Source organism: Populus nigra, chromosome 5, assembly GCF_951802175.1.
Source record: "Populus nigra chromosome 5, ddPopNigr1.1, whole genome shotgun sequence".
Lineage (NCBI taxonomy): Eukaryota > Viridiplantae > Streptophyta > Magnoliopsida > Malpighiales > Salicaceae > Populus > Populus nigra.
Window position 1 is genome coordinate 17,763,248 of NC_084856.1, and position 18,184 is coordinate 17,781,431.

At 33.5% G+C, this 18,184-nt stretch overlaps 1 protein-coding gene and 1 pseudogene across 1 annotated transcript; both read left to right on the top strand.

Annotated features, from left to right (window-relative positions):
* The first annotated feature begins 1,789 nt into the window (after positions 1-1,789).
* Positions 1,790-9,165, top strand: LOC133695138 (cellulose synthase A catalytic subunit 2 [UDP-forming]-like). The gene is made up of 14 exons (XM_062116978.1): positions 1,790-2,063; positions 2,889-3,084; positions 3,180-3,415; positions 3,514-3,616; positions 3,704-3,890; positions 4,605-4,871; positions 5,023-5,368; positions 5,534-5,671; positions 6,157-6,282; positions 6,422-6,634; positions 6,722-6,989; positions 7,078-7,274; positions 7,373-7,723; positions 8,168-9,165. Exons 1-14 carry the CDS (start codon positions 1,983-1,985, stop codon positions 8,747-8,749), a joined length of 3,291 nt encoding a protein of 1,096 aa, XP_061972962.1. The 5' UTR covers positions 1,790-1,982; the 3' UTR covers positions 8,750-9,165.
* Positions 9,166-13,921: 4,756 nt separating this feature from the next.
* LOC133693117 (uncharacterized) lies at positions 13,922-14,596 on the top strand (annotated as a pseudogene).
* The last annotated feature ends 3,588 nt before the right edge of the window (positions 14,597-18,184 follow it).

Here is an 18,184-nt window from a genome sequence, read left to right on the forward strand (position 1 = left end):
CAAGTGGTCTAAAACCCATCATAAAATGTCTTAAAATCCATTTTTGTTTTAAAAATAAATAAATAAATAAATAAAGCAGCCAAAACACATTTATTATGGTAGACAAAACATCGTTTGCTTTGTAGTTTCAAGTTACTTTAGTTGACTAAACACCTACCAAAAAGTCTAGTTTCTCACCTTTGGCCTAGAAAACATTTAAGGTTTTTTATTTTTTTCATATGAAACCACATAAAACAACATTATAGAAAGCTTAATAAACCTATTTATAACCTTTAAATAGAAAAACAAAACAATTAAAAACCACAAAAAAACAACCTGAAATTATTAAACTTCCTAAGTTTCGCTCTATTTTTGCCAACAAGTTTTGGATCGAAACAAATTGTTGTGAATTTGGGATTCACCATATATATTTTTTTATGTTTTATATTTTAATTATTTGTTTTTTTTATTATAATTCCAGACTCAATATATAATTAAACCCTAAAAGATTTCAATGGAAATAAAAAAAAATTGATGGTAGAAATAGAAAAAGAGAGAGGTTGAAACTTGAAAGTGAAAGAAAACAAAGAGGAAGTGAAGCACCTCGGTTTTACACATTATCTTTTAATATAGTAAAGTAACTAGTCACTTGAAAGATCATTATTATTGCAAGATTATTGTGGATGATCAAAACAAATTATCAAGTTAAATTACAAATAAAGCCATTATCAATGGATCAATTTGAAAAAAAAAAAGAGTCCAGGGATTAAAATAACAAAAAAGTTACATCAACTCCTCCTTTTACCGTGTAAATCATTCTCTAATTTTGATAAAAGAAGGGGCTAATTATTTGTTTAGGTTTTAAATATGGTCCCTAAAGCTCCCGTGATTGTAAATCAATTAAACTGAATTTTGTTTTGCAAAACATATAATTAACCGAGTGACGTAATAATTTCTTGACATCTCCAGATCCCCATACGCACACATGGAAAACAAGTTAGCAAGACCAATCATAAATCAAAACAATCTTGCAGGATCAAATTAGAAAGCGAATAAATTGAGGGATCAAAGTGTAAAACATTACAGGGACTAAAAAAATAAAAGCATTGTATGCTGTGAGCGCTGCGCGTTTTTCTTTTCATTCTCTTCTCCCATCTCCCCCCTCCCTTTCCAAAACAAGATTAAGAGGCTGTTTGTAGCTTGTACAGTTATACAATTATTGTTTTTTTAAGTATTTTTTTATTTATAAATATATTAAAATAATATTTTTTAATCTCTTAAAATTTATTTTTAATATTTGGAAAAATTCATCTTCTTCTTTTTTTTACAAAAAAAAACCCATATACTTAAAAATGAAAAAATAAAAATAAAAATTAATCTGCATCCTCGATTTCGTTTTCTGCTGGTTTGTTCGTCTCCTCTGTCCATCATCAACAGGAAAGAAATAAATGGGAGAGACAAATTAGTTGATAACCACTTGTAGTTTGATAAATTGACAGAGGAAGAGAGAGAGCAAGTAGGGTGGGGCACATGGCAGTGCCACCCTCCATTCTGGCCCCACTTTTTTATTTAATTAATTTTTTTCTTTATTAAATTATTATTAGTGAAGAAGAATCAAGGCAGTCATCGCTGCTAGTAGTACCACTATCACTTTTTACTTGTAAATCCGTTCTCTCTTATCTTGATTTGCAACAGATTGAAACCAGCTAAGATACAGAGAGGAGAGCGACTTGTCTTCTCAAGCAATCATTTTCATATATATATATATATATATATATATATATATATATATATATATATATATAAATTATAACAAAACCCTAAAAAAACAAACAGCCAGCCCTTCCTCTTCTTTCTTGTACCCCTCCTCCTCCACCCTTTTCTTTTATATCTCTTAGGAGAGGGAAAAAGGAACAAAAACTACACTGTGTGGGTAAAGTTGCGTGGGATGCACGAGTTGACTCAGTTTTGAGTTTGGGTTTTGATCTTATTTACACAACAAGATGAATACCGGGGGCCGACTCATTGCCGGTTCTCACAACAGGAACGAGTTTGTCCTCATAAATGCGGATGAGAATGCAAGAGTAAGAGAACCCATTTTCTCATTTTCCCGATTCCTGATCTGTGCTGCCTCCTTTTTTTCCGTACTCATGTTCACTGATTTCACTTTCTGGGTTGTGGTTTTTTTTTCTTTTTTTTTTAAAAGCTTGAACAAGTCGATGCATTTCATTTTTTAGTTTCATTTCTTACAAAAGGACGCTAATTTGGTAAATGGAGATTTAGATTATGATTTCTTTATGTAAATGTTGGAGTCAATCTCCAATTGGTAAGGAAATGAAAGTTGCAGTGCAGTTTTGCAGAGGATTAACTTATGTCCAGTCTTTAGGTCTTCCAGATCCATGTACATTATGTTGATCTGAGGTTCATGACACGAGGAAAAAACAAGCACTACTTGGTTGATGCAGTGTAGTAGCAATAACGTTTACTTTTTTGTTTGTACTTTATTATTTGGAAAGCTTTCTAGGATTTTCTTCTTCTTCTTCTTCTTATTGAAAGTTAATGTTTTATTAGGATTTTTATATCCTATGTAGTTTAGATCATTACTAGGTTTCTTGGAGTTTACGTGAACACCATATTGTTCAACCTTACACTTTAAATCCCGCAGAAGAGAGTTAAATTTCTAATTCTTGGTGTTTTGCTTGGTCAAAACTGATGAAACTCGGGCAAGCAAGAAAGGAGATGGTACATTAGCTTATGAATGGATTGAGATGATATATCAAGAGGAGTTATTGGATTTGAGATAACTTAAATCATAATTTTCCATGCATTTATTTATGTATTTTTGTTGAAGGTGTCATTCATGATCAAGTGTTGAGATAACTCATTTTGCGGTAACTGGGTATGTACAGATTAAGTCAGTGAAAGAATTGAGTGGGCAAGTGTGTCAGATATGTGGGGACGAGATTGAAATCACAGTGGATGGAGAGCCATTTGTTGCGTGCAATGAATGTGCTTTCCCTGTGTGTCGCCCCTGCTATGAATATGAGAGAAGAGAGGGAAATCAAGCTTGCCCTCAATGCAAGACCAGATACAAGCGCCTCAAAGGTTAGGGTTTCCTGAACTATTTTTGTGTGTGTTTGTGTGTTTATTGAGATTCCATTCATCATTTGGAGTATCAATAACGATCAACCATGTTGCAGGTAGTCCAAGGGTTGAGGGTGACGAGGAAGAAGATGATATAGATGATTTGGAACATGAGTTTGATTATGGAAACCTTGATGGTTTAAGCCCAGAACAAGTTGCAGAGGCAATGCTCTCTTCACGCATAAACACTGGCCGTGCTTCTCACTCTAATACATATGGAATTCCCACACAAGGGGAACTTGATTCATCTCCCCTCAGCTCTAAAATTCCTCTTTTAACTTATGGCGAGGAGGTAATTCAGTATGTCATTGATATGTGAACATTAAATGAAAACCAGCAAAAGTGGGTTAAGCAATGCTTTTTATTTGTTTTCCTCTTCCTTTGTTTTAGGATGCCGAGATTTCTTCTGACCGACATGCACTTATTGTACCACCACACACGAGTCATGGAAATAGAGTTCATCCAACTTCATTTTCTGATCCATCTATACCTTGTAAGTCTGGGCCTCTACTTGCATATCCTTCTGTTGATTGTTCAGTTGATCCTGTTATCAGCTAACTGAATGCTTCCAATGTTGTAGCTCAACCAAGACCAATGGTTCCAAAGAAAGACATTGCAGTGTACGGGTATGGGAGTGTGGCATGGAAGGACAGAATGGAGGATTGGAAGAAAAGACAGAATGACAAACTTCAGGTTGTTAAGCATGAAGGAGGATATGATGGTGGAAACTTTGAAGGGGATGAACTGGATGATCCTGATTTGCCCATGTGAGTGACTCCTGCAAACTTTTCTTTATACCATTCTTGCATTACATATACTTGAATCTGTGGTGGCAGGTGTTTGGTGTGAAAACATGCAAAGGAGAAGTTCTCCTGCAAACTTTTCTTTATACCATTCTTGCATTACATATACTTGAATCTGTAATGGCAGATGTTTGGTGTGACAACATGCAAAGACAAAGTTTTAGAAATCTTAAATATTTGTAAGGGTTTCTGGAAAGAAATCACTTAATATCTGAAATGCCTTGTTGGACATTGTTGCCTTTTGGAAAACTCACAATAACCACTGCTTTGCATAAGCCTTGAGACAATGGTGGATCACATAATTGTTTGTGATCGTCTATCCCCTTGGGGTTTGGGGTGACACTGAGGCAAGAAAGAAAACAGTTTGGTTTCATGTTAGGGTCAACTTTAATCTACACTCTTGAATGCTGACATGTACTACTTAAACAACCTTATATTTTTTTTTGTGAACCTAACCTTTCAGAGATGGATTTATCTTTTGAATGTTACATTTTCCTATGTAATACTCTTGTTGGAATCAGTAATCTGTTGATCAATAAGGTTTTAAAATCTTAGACAAAATTATTAGAATTTTATTCAAAATTGTTTAGTGTATTGGTTTTTTCTCTGTTTATTTTTGTTGGTTTATCCATTCATTTACTTGGGTTGCTTACAAGCTTTCTTGATGTACTTTGTCAGGATGGATGAGGGCAGGCAGCCACTTTCAAGGAAGTTACCAATTCCCTCAAGCAAGATAAACCCATACAGAATGATAATCATCCTACGTCTTGTGATTCTTGGCATCTTTTTTCACTATAGAATTCTCCACCCAGTCAATGACGCATATGGTTTGTGGCTGACATCAGTAATATGTGAAATATGGTTCGGGGTATCATGGATTCTAGACCAGTTTCCAAAATGGTACCCTATAGAACGGGAAACATACCTTGATAGGCTATCACTGAGGTATGTGGAGCCGATCCATTTAGTTCCTTGTGTAATATGTTCTTTGCTACCTGAAATTATCAGGCTTCATTTCATTCTTCCTCCTCTTCATTTACTTCTTTTTTGTTGTGTGCATGAATTACAATAGCTTATTGCTGTGCTCAATTATCAGGTATGAAAAAGAAGGGAAACCATCTGAGTTAGCAAGTGTAGACATTTTTGTAAGTACAGTTGATCCTATGAAAGAACCTCCGCTGATCACTGCGAACACTGTTCTCTCTATTCTCGCGGTTGATTATCCTGTGGATAAAGTTGCATGCTATGTGTCAGACGATGGTGCCGCCATGCTTACATTTGAAGCTCTCTCCGAGACGTCTGAATTTGCTAGGAAGTGGGTTCCATTTTGCAAGAAATTTAACATCGAGCCCCGTGCCCCTGAGTGGTATTTTTCTCAGAAGATTGACTATTTGAAAAATAAAGTTCATCCAGCATTTGTCAGGGAAAGGCGTGCCATGAAGGTTAGCGATTTCTCTTCATTCAGATCCATGTTGATCTAATCTTTACTGGATTAGAATTCCAAATTGATGTACATTCTCAAAACTTACATAAAATTTAGTTCAGTGACATGATGATTATTTCTCAATATTAGCTCATGATGATATTTGGTTCTATTTTTGGTTCAGAGAGAATATGAAGAATTCAAAGTGAGGATAAATGGGTTGGTTTCCACAGCACAAAAGGTTCCGGAAGATGGTTGGACAATGCAAGATGGAACTCCATGGCCTGGAAACAATGTACGAGACCATCCTGGCATGATTCAGGTAAGATTACGATTCTTTCTAGTTCTTGATTTGTCGATTGCAAAATAATGTATGTTTAGGTAAAAATTAGTCATTTTTCCTTGATAAACGCACCATGTTTTTTTATCCTGACATTGATGCTTATGCTTTGTTGTTCCTTTTGTATGTTTTTGGTAAGCATGATGTTACTTTTGTCTTTACTATTTTGCTGTTTGCTGGGTTTGTTACTTGTCAAAGCAGAATTTGTAATTTATTGAGGTGCTGCTCTTACCAGCTACCTGTCATGTTTCCTGAAATTCTGTCATCCAAATTGCTTTTGACATGCTGATTGTACCAATTCTACAGTTCTTGCTCCACATACTGTTGTCAAGTGACTAGTCAGTCTAAAAGTTACTAGATTCCCTCACTAATTATGGGGTTTACGCCACTCAAGTAGAGGATGAGGTACTGTAAATTGTAGGGATTCACTCATGCGCCATGTAAAGAAAATGCTCTTTTCTTTGCAGGTTTTCCTTGGTCAAAGTGGAGTTCGTGACGTGGAAGGATGCGAGTTACCTCGTCTGGTTTATGTTTCTCGTGAGAAGAGACCAGGGTTTGAACACCATAAGAAGGCTGGGGCCATGAATTCACTGGTAAGCGATGGATGTTGGATGACTTGTATATTCTTAACATCTATGGATGGCCTTTTTTTGTTCTGTTACATTTTTATCTAACATTTAACATGCGGCCAAGAACTAATAAGCTTTGTCTATTCTTTTATGATTGTAATAGGTGCGGGTCTCTGCAGTTCTGTCAAATGCCCCTTATCTTCTGAATGTTGATTGTGACCATTATATTAACAATAGCAGAGCACTTAGAGAAGCCATGTGTTTCATGATGGATCCAACATCAGGGAAAAAAGTTTGTTATGTGCAGTTTCCTCAACGATTTGATGGCATTGATCGTCATGATAGATACTCGAATCGAAACGTTGTATTCTTTGATGTATGTGTATTTCGCATTCCTGCATCTCCTTTTCTCTTATGATGTTATTGACTATGATGGAAAAGCTAATCTCCTAATTGAAAACAGATAAATATGAAAGGATTAGATGGTTTACAAGGACCAATATATGTTGGAACTGGGTGTGTTTTTCGGAGGCAAGCACTTTATGGTTATGATGCACCTGTCAAGAAGAAGCCCCCTGGCAAGACTTGCAACTGTTTGCCAAAATGGTGCTGTCTATGGTGTGGGTCTAGAAAAAACAAGAAATCGAAGCCAAAAAAGGAGAAGAAGAAGTCAAAGAACAGGGAAGCATCAAAGCAGATACATGCCCTTGAAAATATTGAAGGAATCGAAGGTTTTACTAAGCTACTGCTACTGCACCCATTGTGTTTTATTCATTTGTGTTTAAATTTTAGATCTCTTAGAGTTGGCTGATATTGCAGAATCAACTTCTGAAAAATCTTCTGAAACATCCCAAATGAAGCTGGAAAAGAAGTTTGGGCAATCTCCAGTGTTTGTAGTTTCCACTCTTCTGGAGAATGGTGGAGTTCCTCGGGATGCATCTCCTGCATCACTGTTGAGAGAAGCCATCCAAGTTATCAGCTGTGGTTATGAAGATAAAACAGAATGGGGAAAGGAAGTAAGTGAAAACAAAGAGACCTGAACTGTTCAAACCCACCATAAGAAAGTTGTGCTTTTATCTCCCACATATCATCTAAAATTTTTGTACTGAACCAGGTTGGCTGGATATATGGCTCTGTTACAGAAGATATCTTGACAGGATTCAAGATGCACTGCCATGGATGGCGGTCTGTCTACTGCATACCTAAGCGGCCTGCATTCAAGGGATCAGCTCCAATTAACCTGTCAGATCGTCTACACCAGGTTCTTCGGTGGGCCCTCGGTTCTGTTGAGATTTTCTTCAGTAGACACTGTCCAATTTGGTATGGTTATGGGGGTGGATTGAAGTGGTTGGAACGATTTTCCTACATAAACTCAGTTGTGTATCCTTGGACATCCATTCCCTTGCTTATCTACTGTACACTACCAGCTATATGCCTTCTCACTGGGAAATTCATTGTTCCTGAGGTAACACCCCGCTTTGTGTTATTACATCCAGTTGGAAAATTGAAACATAGTTATTCTTGATAAAAGTTAGTTATTCTTCCTAAAATCTTCGTATCTCATTGTTTATTGGTCATTGGATGTGCAAGTGATGCGAGAAATTTTTTTTTCCAACCTAAGACGTGTTTTCAATTAACAAAACTGAAAACGTGTCTGTTATGATCTGTTGTGGCTCTATTATCTTTATCAGTCATCCCTTCTTTCTACAAGACCTGTTCTGTTAAGTAGCTTGATCGCTTATTGTTAATCAGCTCATGGTTGCATGGGATTTGAAAGAATTATTGTTCTTTGAAGAGCTTGTTTTTCATGTAGTTGTTGTATAGCATGGAAATGATGCTTTTTTATGTGGTTCTAGCCGCTACTAATCATCTACTCTTCAATCTAAATCGGGTCTTTTATGTTGTACAGATTAGTAATTATGCCAGTATCGTGTTCATAGCCCTCTTCATATCTATAGCTGCAACTGGTATCCTCGAGATGCAGTGGGGTGGTGTCGGGATAGATGACTGGTGGAGAAATGAACAATTTTGGGTGATAGGAGGTGTTTCATCACACCTGTTTGCTCTCTTCCAGGGTTTGCTCAAGGTTTTGGCTGGTGTTAGTACAAACTTCACTGTTACATCAAAAGGAGCAGACGATGGAGAATTCTCAGAGCTATACATATTCAAGTGGACATCACTGTTGATCCCTCCTACAACGTTGTTGATCATGAACATAGTTGGCGTTGTGGTTGGGGTCTCGGACGCCATCAACAATGGGTATGATTCATGGGGTCCATTGTTTGGGAGGCTATTTTTTGCCTTATGGGTCATCCTCCACCTCTACCCCTTCCTCAAAGGGCTTCTTGGGAAACAAGATCGCATGCCCACCATCATTTTGGTATGGTCAATTCTACTGGCTTCAATCCTAACTCTCTTGTGGGTTCGTGTAAACCCATTTGTGTCAAGAGATGGTCCTGTCTTGGAACTGTGTGGATTGAACTGTGATTAGGCCACATCAAGATAATTATGGATTCAAGGGGCCTGGAGGCAGTCCCCAGACTGGACGCGACATGCCTTGTCAATGGCCGAAAAGGAAATTTTTTTGAGAAGAAAGCTGTAATTTGGGGGTGTAGATACTTTTGGGTTTTGGGGATGACACTTTTTTTTCTTTACAGGGTTTTCATTAATTCTTTTATTAAATTCTTGTGGGTTCTAGAGGGTTGTGTTCTTCACACGGGTTTCTGTATCTCAAGGGCATTGAATCATAAATTATCCCCATGAATGTGGGGATCCATACGAGTGTGTTAAACCACTCGACTATATAATTGTTTTCTTGTCTCGCCGTGTGCTGAGAGTGCAAATATTATGGCATTATGTGGTCTCACTTCTACCCTTTCCTGGAAAACATTGAAGATCCTTTCATCATTTCTGCTCCTGTCATTAATTATCCGTCTTCAACAGCTTTGTTGTCAAGCTAGGAATGTATGTCCATGGATCTCCTGAAGGGATGAGAGATCCTTTCAGGAGATCCATCAACTAAATTTAATTAGTGAAGCCGGTTATTATTATGATTGTAAGAGGATCCTTTTTTTTTTTCCTTGCAAATTTAATTATTTCTACTCCCTCCATTTTAACTCGGTATTTCGTTACAAGACAAGTAAATTTTAAATCTACAGCAAATCATATAACATAAAATTTCTCATAGAGCTCTATCGATCAAAATAACTGCCATATAAAAAGTACGCCCATTTAATTAAATAGCATCTCGTCATTTGATAAGAAATCATAAATAATATATTAAAATATGGAATTAAAGCTCTCTCTCCTTGAATATTTAAGTCGCAAGATTGATCGAAAGGTTGTCTAAACTGGGGCGTGTTGGACCAAAAAGAAAGAAAAAGAAAGTTATTTGGGTGCTGACAACCAACACGTCTACACGAGGAAGAAAGAAATTGTCTGTCGGACAAAGACTTGTTGTGATCATGGTGTAATTAATCCATACAATAATTATAGAACAATTTTCACTAAAATTCTATTTTATATATAGCAGTATCAATTTCTTTTTACAGATTTTATATTACAAAAGGCAGAAAATAATGTAAAATACTATGTTGCATAATCCCTGCATCGGTTTCAGCTAGACTCTGAAGAAAACTCTTGGCTAACTTGCAAATACCCACTTTGCTCCTTGCAAATTGTTTGAGGGTTGTTGGCAGACACCATAGCCAAAAAGTTGATTGGTGGTGTGTTGACCACTGAGAGGAAATTCGTTGAAGGTTCGGATCGTCGTCGCAATGACTCCACCACTAAGAAGCGCGAAGAGTGGCCGCTTTTTGTAAGTTTCATGGCAGATCAGCTCACAAATGTCTAGCTCGTACGTTCTTCAAGACCTCAAATGAGCTTCTCTGAATATATATTTCGAAAGAACTCATGAGGTATTAACAAGGAAATTACCAAGATTGAGAGTATGATGAAAATAAGGATGAGTTGATTAGTACTGAAGTATCACACTGCACAGAACACTTCAAAATATTATGGAGTGCATGATACTGTGCAATTAATCATGTTTTCTAGTATAATAAATAATCTGACATGCATTTACTTGCATGGTCGTTGTCAAATAAAATAAAATAGTAATTATTGCTAGTCTTATCACACTGTCATCAAATTATAAAATAGCGACAGAGTTACTTACGAAATATTTTTTACCAGTTATATACAATAGCGATCAGATATTTTTGTTGGTTATTTTCAACATAATTACTGATAGAAAAAATCAATCCCATTCGTAATTATTTACAATATCACCAATATAATAAAATAATTAAAAAATAAAAAAATATTTATTTAGTGATTTTGTTGTTAATACGATATATTATTATTTTTTAATGGATTCATGATGATATCTTTTGTTATAATAACTCATTAAAAATTATTTTTTAATGGATTTATGATGGTATCTTTTGTTATAATAACTCATTAAAAATTCCATCAACAACAATGTTGTTTGTAATTTAAAATAAAATGAATTTGTTTTTAATTTGAAGAAATTGATTTTGATTTTGATTTTGATTTTGATTTTGATTTGACTTTGTAATTTATCTGTGTTATAATGAAAGAAATGATGAGTTATTTAATGAGCAATAATCATATTTTATCAATTTTATTATTATGTTGGAAATTTCAGGGAAATTGATTTTTTTTGTGGAATTGATATCGATTAAATGGTATTAATTTAGATTAAATAAGTTTGAATTGAATAAATGATAGATAATTAGTTATGTACCCATTAAATGTTGTTAATTGGACTTATTTAGCTAATATTTTGACGCATTTATCATTACTTTTTTGCAGAATTTTTTTATTTGTTATTAGATTGTGAATTTATTTTGAATTATCAAAGTTCAATTTTGAATGGATTGTTATATTATTACGAAATGTTGTTATCATTATTCTATATAGGTTTTCTAAGTAATAAATAATCGTTCTTGAATGTATCGAGATTTACTCTAAAAATTGTACATGGAAGATTATTGTAAATGGCTTGAGGGTTTTATTAATCTTGCACTTTTAAATTCAAAGAATATTAATGGAGGCGGAATTAGATGTCCATGTGTAAAGTGTAAAAATAGAAAGTTTCACCAATTAGATGTTGTGATGATGCATCTTCTAAAAAAGAGTTTGTTGAGAAATACTTAAGTTGGTTTGCACATAAAGAACCCATGAGTTGTTTCCAAGTTGTTCATGATAATAATGATGAAGTAATTAGAGGGGGGATATGTTTCAACTAAATGAGTTAATTGATACATATCAACTTACTCTATCTACCGAGTTAGAAGTAGATTCAAATTTTTATGTCACGGAGAATATTTATATTCATGTTGATTTTAACAAGTTAAATGATATATTGAGTACCAATAGAAATATAGAATATGATGAAGATGAAGGGACCAACCAACTTCAATTCAACGAAGAAGATGATGAAAATAAAAATGAAAATGATGAGAATTCAGATTAAATAGTGGATCTAAAATGATTTTAGATGTAAAACATTATTATGCAATGTTTAACATATTTACTATCATTGTATATTATATTTCAACTTTATACATTTATCAAGTGTTTATTATTGTGATTGCGGTTTTAATATGTTATGAATGCACTTGTTGCTATTGCGTAATTAGGTTCAATAGGAATTATATCTGATAAAAAAATAAATCATTATAAATTTACCGACAAAATCCCCAACATAATATAAAATCATCGGAGGATTACAAAGAGTTCAGGGAACCATTTAGGAATCTAAATTGACAAATGAATTCTTCGACAATCTATTTTCTATCAATGATATTAAATACCAATATAATCACCAACGAACAAAAATATCATATAAGAATTATAGAGAAGAACTAAGGAATTTTTATTCTTTAACGGTTTTACTGATGGAACATGAAATCATCAAAGAATTACAAAGAATTTGAGGAAGGATTCAAGAATGTAAACCAACATATAGATTTTTTGATGGACTATTTTCCATCAATGGTATTAAATTCTGATAAAATCATCAACATAAAATAATATCATTGGGGAATTACAAAAAAGAATTAAGGAATTTTCATTCTTTGATGGTTTTACTGACAAAATATAAAATCATCAAATAATTACAAAGAGTTTGAAGAATAATTCAAGGGATTGGATTCACCTGCAGATATATCGACAGATGAAAAGTCATTGGTGAATTTAAGGATTTTTTAAAGAGTTTTAAAATTTTTAAATGAATGATGAATTTACCGAAGGAGTCACTGATGGTATAAAAAAATCCTAACAAAGTTTTTGGTGATGTGCTGACGTGGTTTATTACTAATAGATGAACCAATCAAAGTTTTCTTCAGTGATGTTAAACCCAAATATATCGAGGCAATCCCTAACTTTTTCCCATTTCTCCTCTCTCTCTCTCTCTCTCACTTAAACAATAATAGTCATCAGTTTTCTCTTCTCCGGTCCATAATTTCTCCTTTCTCTAGACACTTGTTTCTCTCTTTTTTAATTGAAAAATACTTTTGAAAATCATTATGCACTACAATACTAAACAAACATTTAAACATGATAACTTCTTTCTTATCGTTTTTTTATTTTACAAGTATTATAAATTAAAATACCTTAAAATAAGAATAAAAAATAAATTTCTTTTTTACTTTTACTTCAATTTATAATTTGCATAGAAGGAAAATGATCTAAGATATAGTTTGGTTATTAGTTTTAAAACCCGTGCTATGTCACGGGTAGGATTCCAAGTTAATTTTTAACATGATAGAAAAATGTACCAATGTTATGGATGCATTTTATTGTATCAATTTTTTTTAATTGAGAAATTCAAAGATGATATTTATATATGTTTAGTAAAATAAATTTAAAAATTATTGAATCGATCAACAATGAAAAAGTTGATAACGCTATTTAGATGAGTATAAAAATATTTAACACCTACTTTTCTTTTGAATTTATGTGTTTTTTTACGTTGAGTTTTGCAATTTTGGTTATCAGAATCATGACAATCCTCAACTTTATCTTTTCTATTGTTTTTCAACAAGTTTCTCTTTAATTTTTTAAATTTAAAAATTAAAAAATAAACAAAATAAAAATAAAAATTATCGTGAATTTAGAATTGATCATGTTATATATATATATATATATATATATATATATATATATTTCAGCTCTTTGTCTTTTATTTTGGTATGTTAACCATAATTTCAAATTTGATTTCCACTCATTAGCCTACAAGGAAAAAAAAAGAAGAAAATAGTGAAGCTCCTGAGAAAATAAATTCCAGGTATCTTACTTTGTTTTATCATAAAATCCAAACAAAAGCAATGGATGCGCGAAGTAGAAAAAGAAGAAAGCACCATAAAATAATGTTCAAATCATTCAATAACGACAAGAAAGTGACTCCCGAAAGGGCATATAAATTATAATCCCCGGGGACTTGATTCGAAGTACTAATTTGGAATTGATGACGTGGTCAATCTCGTGGACCCCAGACAAGAAGTTAAAGGAAGTCATGGCGTGGGTTTTCTTAAAATAATCCTTTATTTGCGTGACCCTCACAAGCTACCCATCTTCCTGCCATCTTCATGGAACCTACCTTACAGTTTCTTTCAGACTACACACGAACGTGCCCTCCAACGCGCTCTCTGCTGCCACTTTTGTCAATCCTATAAACCGAAGATAAAACCGTCTAAGATCAATAATGAGGAAAGAGATAACTGAGAAAGCAAGCTAATCTCCCACTCTCTCTCTCTCTCTCTCTCTCTCTCGTGTTGATTTCTTAAATCTTGATGATCATGGCCATGGAAATTATGGCAGAACTGGAAGCTTTACTTGGAATCCATCCCATGAACTTAACGGAATTGGACGTGGCTGCAGCGCAACAACTCGTCCGGCTAAGCGGCGAAGACTACAGCAACAACAATAACAATCAGAAGAAGAGGAGGAGAAAGAATAAGAACGAGGGAGATTTTGAAGATGATGAGGAGGAGTTCGATCGAAGCAGCCAGAATGAGATCACTTCAAAGACAATTGAAGAGAATTTCGGGAAAGAAGAGGAGGTTGCTCGACCTAGAAAGAAAAGATACAGGTCTCTTGTGAGTGTTTACCAGGCGCCATGAATAGTGTTAATTGGTATGGAAACAAGGTGAGCATGGATGAAAACCCTAATAGAGTTTTAGCAACGTTAGTGGAAGCTAATCGATATAGAAAAACACCCTCAATTAAGCAATGTTTTTCTTCCCTCTACTTAAATTACTGAGGATTTTGCACTCTATGGATAAGAATTAAGTTAAATTCTTCTTCTTGATGATCATGTGTTGCGTTGGTGTGGACAGGATGGCGATGAAACTTCCATTTTTGCGTTTTTAAAGTGGGATCACTGGTTAGCTAGGGCCTAAGGGGATGTTTTCTTTAATTTTGTTCGTCTCCTTTTCTTCCTCGATCCTTGGTTTCACTGTTGAAGTTGTTGTGCGCAGGCTTGCTAAGCGAGCCTTGTCCCCGATGAGATAATATTGTTGAGAGGATGGTGCACAATTAGCCATATATATACCCAGCTCATATACTACGGTTGTAAATTCCGGCAACAATAAGATGCATGAAATATACTATAGAACGTATGAGAAAAATGAACACAAATCCTTAACATCCCATGGAAGTAGAAGTTCTAATATGTCAGGAAGTCGAATCTTGCATGAAAACATATAAATGTTATACTTGAAACTTGTAACTTCTTAAATTTACAAGCATCCATTTTTTTTTGAAAACACAAGAAAGTTGCAAAAAAGAGAAAAATTGAAGGGAATTGATGGCGATTTTTTTTTTTGTTTGAGCACATCGATATTTTCAAAAATTTCAATCAAGCACTTTCATTCACCTTCTATTAATTTTTTTTATTTAATAATGTGTTATTCTTTCCTAAATCATTATAGTTTTTATTTTATGTCAATCAAGTACATGAATTTTAATATTTTAATATTTTTATTTTAATTAAGTAATTTCTTGAATTGATTAGCTAGGTTCCTTTACTCGAGGTGATTTTCTTAATGCATTTACTCCGTTTTGATTTCATGAAATTTCTATTTATATGTTAATATTTTTATTATTATTTTAATCAAGTAATTTCTTGAATTGATTAGCTAGGTTCCTTTACTCAAGTGATTTTCTTAATGCATTTACTCCGTTTTGATTCCATGGCTGCGACTGCCAACACTTCTGTATCAAACGGGGGATTCAAATCCTCAACGCATGCAGTTTTATCAAGCTAAGTGCGAGGTTGTAACTCATGATTTGTTCGTTTTTAACTCGTTTAGAAAATCTCACATTCATGAAAAGTTTCATATTTCTCTTTTAAATTAATTGATTAGAGATGAAGATTAAATTTCTCATTAGAACTTCCATTTTAGAGAATCAATTTTCTCATCAAAATAGATTTTAAGTGAATATATATTTTGACATCATTTATGATAATCAATTGATAACAAATTGATTATGATGGGCTAGAATTAACTCATGGATTTAAGGTTGCAATGAACACAAAATCAAACAAGGTTATCATGGAATCACAAGATCAAAATCAACAAGGATGAAAGACAGCTGGCTAACTGTCACGGCTATATATGCAATATTCTTGCGAGGCTTTAGAACGGGAGTAACAGAATCAAGACAATCACCATCAAAGTTATTGATCGAGGAAAGAAATTCTACAGTATTCAATGCTATAGATCAGGGATCATAGAATCAATGGCAGATAACAATCTTTATTTTGTATATAGCTTGCTATATCATCCTCTGTATATATAACCTCCGTAGCAATGTGCGGAAATATAACCACCAGTACCAAATCTCTTTATTGTGTACACAGTATCACAGCTCTTAGCCTAACTGCAAAAAGCTTAAAATTCTAGTTAAAGAAACATCCCAGAGCATCAATGGTGCTCCAACTCTTCGATAATCAAGTTCTAGTAGCAATCTTGTATCCATTAATGATGCTGCTTCTCCATGGTTACGACGTTATGGGTTATGTAGATGGCAATAAGCCTTGTCCACCTCAGACCACAGTGGAACTGAGGAGCTGTTATTTCCGATCCAAACTAGAGTCAATTATTACTGCATGCTATAGTAACATCAACATTAGGAACTGTTATGTCTTTTATAGCCTCTGCCACCACTTCAAGGGATGCTCGAGACAAACTTGTTCATCTCCATATATAAAATTGATCTCGCTAACATGAGCGTGAATGGCTTTTAGAGATGATTTATCCAATTTCTTTCAGGGAACTAGATCAATCGCCGAGTTTATTCAACCAGTCGAAATGATAGTGGATGAACCTGCGTTGTTATCTCTCCCTTAGACAAGGTCGATCTTGTTATCAACACGTTGAATGGGCTAGGTCTTGAATACAAAGGATCTGATCAGCCGCTATAAGAGCAAGGGAGAATCCGATAACATTTGAAGAACTCGAGAAAAAAGCTTGTTGGTTATAAGAATTTTTGAAGAATGAAGAGGGTATAAACAATGCATATTCCCAAAAGATAATCCAACAAGAACCACGCGTCGTAAAAAAATCTATCCATCTTGACCTAATAAAAAAAAATTAGCCTTGAAATTATGATAAAAATTCAAAATTAATTGTAGATTGGTTTTTTTATATATATATTTTTTATCGTATAATAAAATTTAATAAAATCAATTGAATTTAATAGAATCTTTTAATTTCTTAATAAATAACATATAATGATGCTGATACACAACTCATCTTTATTGATTTAATACCCAACTCATCTTTATTGATTTTTTCTTTTCAAGCGAATCTAATATACTAAAATATAATATTAATAATATTTCATGATTAAATTTTAAATTTTAAAATTTATAAATACTATATTATAAAAATATACATTTCTCATAACAATGCAATGAAATATGAATAATGCTTATAATCATGAGAGATGTAACTCAACTGGTCAGATTCTAGATTTATTCCATAGAAATCACCAGTTTGAGTCCCACGAATCTTAGAGCCACTAAAAATTTACATGATTGTTAACTTTAAGACTCATGTAATTAGTCGAGATACGTATAAATTGATCTGAATATCTATATTAATTAAAAAAATCAATATTTATAAACGCATGCATAACATTAAGTGTTTAGTAAAACCCCAGTATTTATAGCAATAACATACAATCAATAAAGCTACACTAAAGAAAAGGGTTCTAAAGAAAAGGGTTCTTACGAGTAACATCCTAGAAACCAGTAACAATAAATGTTATCAGAAAAAATATATGTGTTTGATATTGGTGTTATGATAGTTATTTTTTAAAATATTTTTTTATTTAAAAATATATAAAAATAATATATTTTTTAAAATTTTATCTTTAACCCTAACATATTAAAACGACATGAAAATATAAAAAATATTAATATGAAATAAATAAAAAATATATATTTTAAATTTTTTTATAAAAACATTTTTAAAATATAAAAAAATGGTACAGCAGTCTCCAGCTAAAAAGAGATTAAAATAGAAAGAAAAAAGAGGAATCATTCACACGAGTCATTGTCAACTCCACCGCATCCCGCGCTCCCTCCAAAACCCCGCCAACGCACAAGCAGGCTCCAACCCCCTTCCCTTTCCCATCCTCTCTCAAGTCCAACTCATCACCCCTTCTCCCATCGATTTCTTTTTTTTTTTTTTTTCTGAACACATTAATATTTTCCAATCATTTTTTTTCTCTTGGATTAAGTTTATCTAATCAAAGATAAAATATTCATATGATTCAAATATTTTATTTTTCACAATCTCAAAAAATATATCCTTAATAAAAAAAAAAGAAGAAAAAACATTTTATTCTGTAGGCTACCGAAGCCAAAGATAGGATCGGAATGGTAAAG

Bases quoted from the DNA above. Each gene is read 5' to 3' on its own strand.
- LOC133695138 (XM_062116978.1), top strand. From the start codon at position 1,983: ATGAATACCGGGGGCCGACTCATTGCCGGTTCTCACAACAGGAACGAG. The intron at 5,369-5,533 runs GTTAGCGATTTC...TTTTTGGTTCAG, and splicing joins GGGAAAGGCGTGCCATGAAG to AGAGAATATGAAGAATTCAA. The intron at 5,672-6,156 runs GTAAGATTACGA...TTTTCTTTGCAG, and splicing joins ACCATCCTGGCATGATTCAG to GTTTTCCTTGGTCAAAGTGG.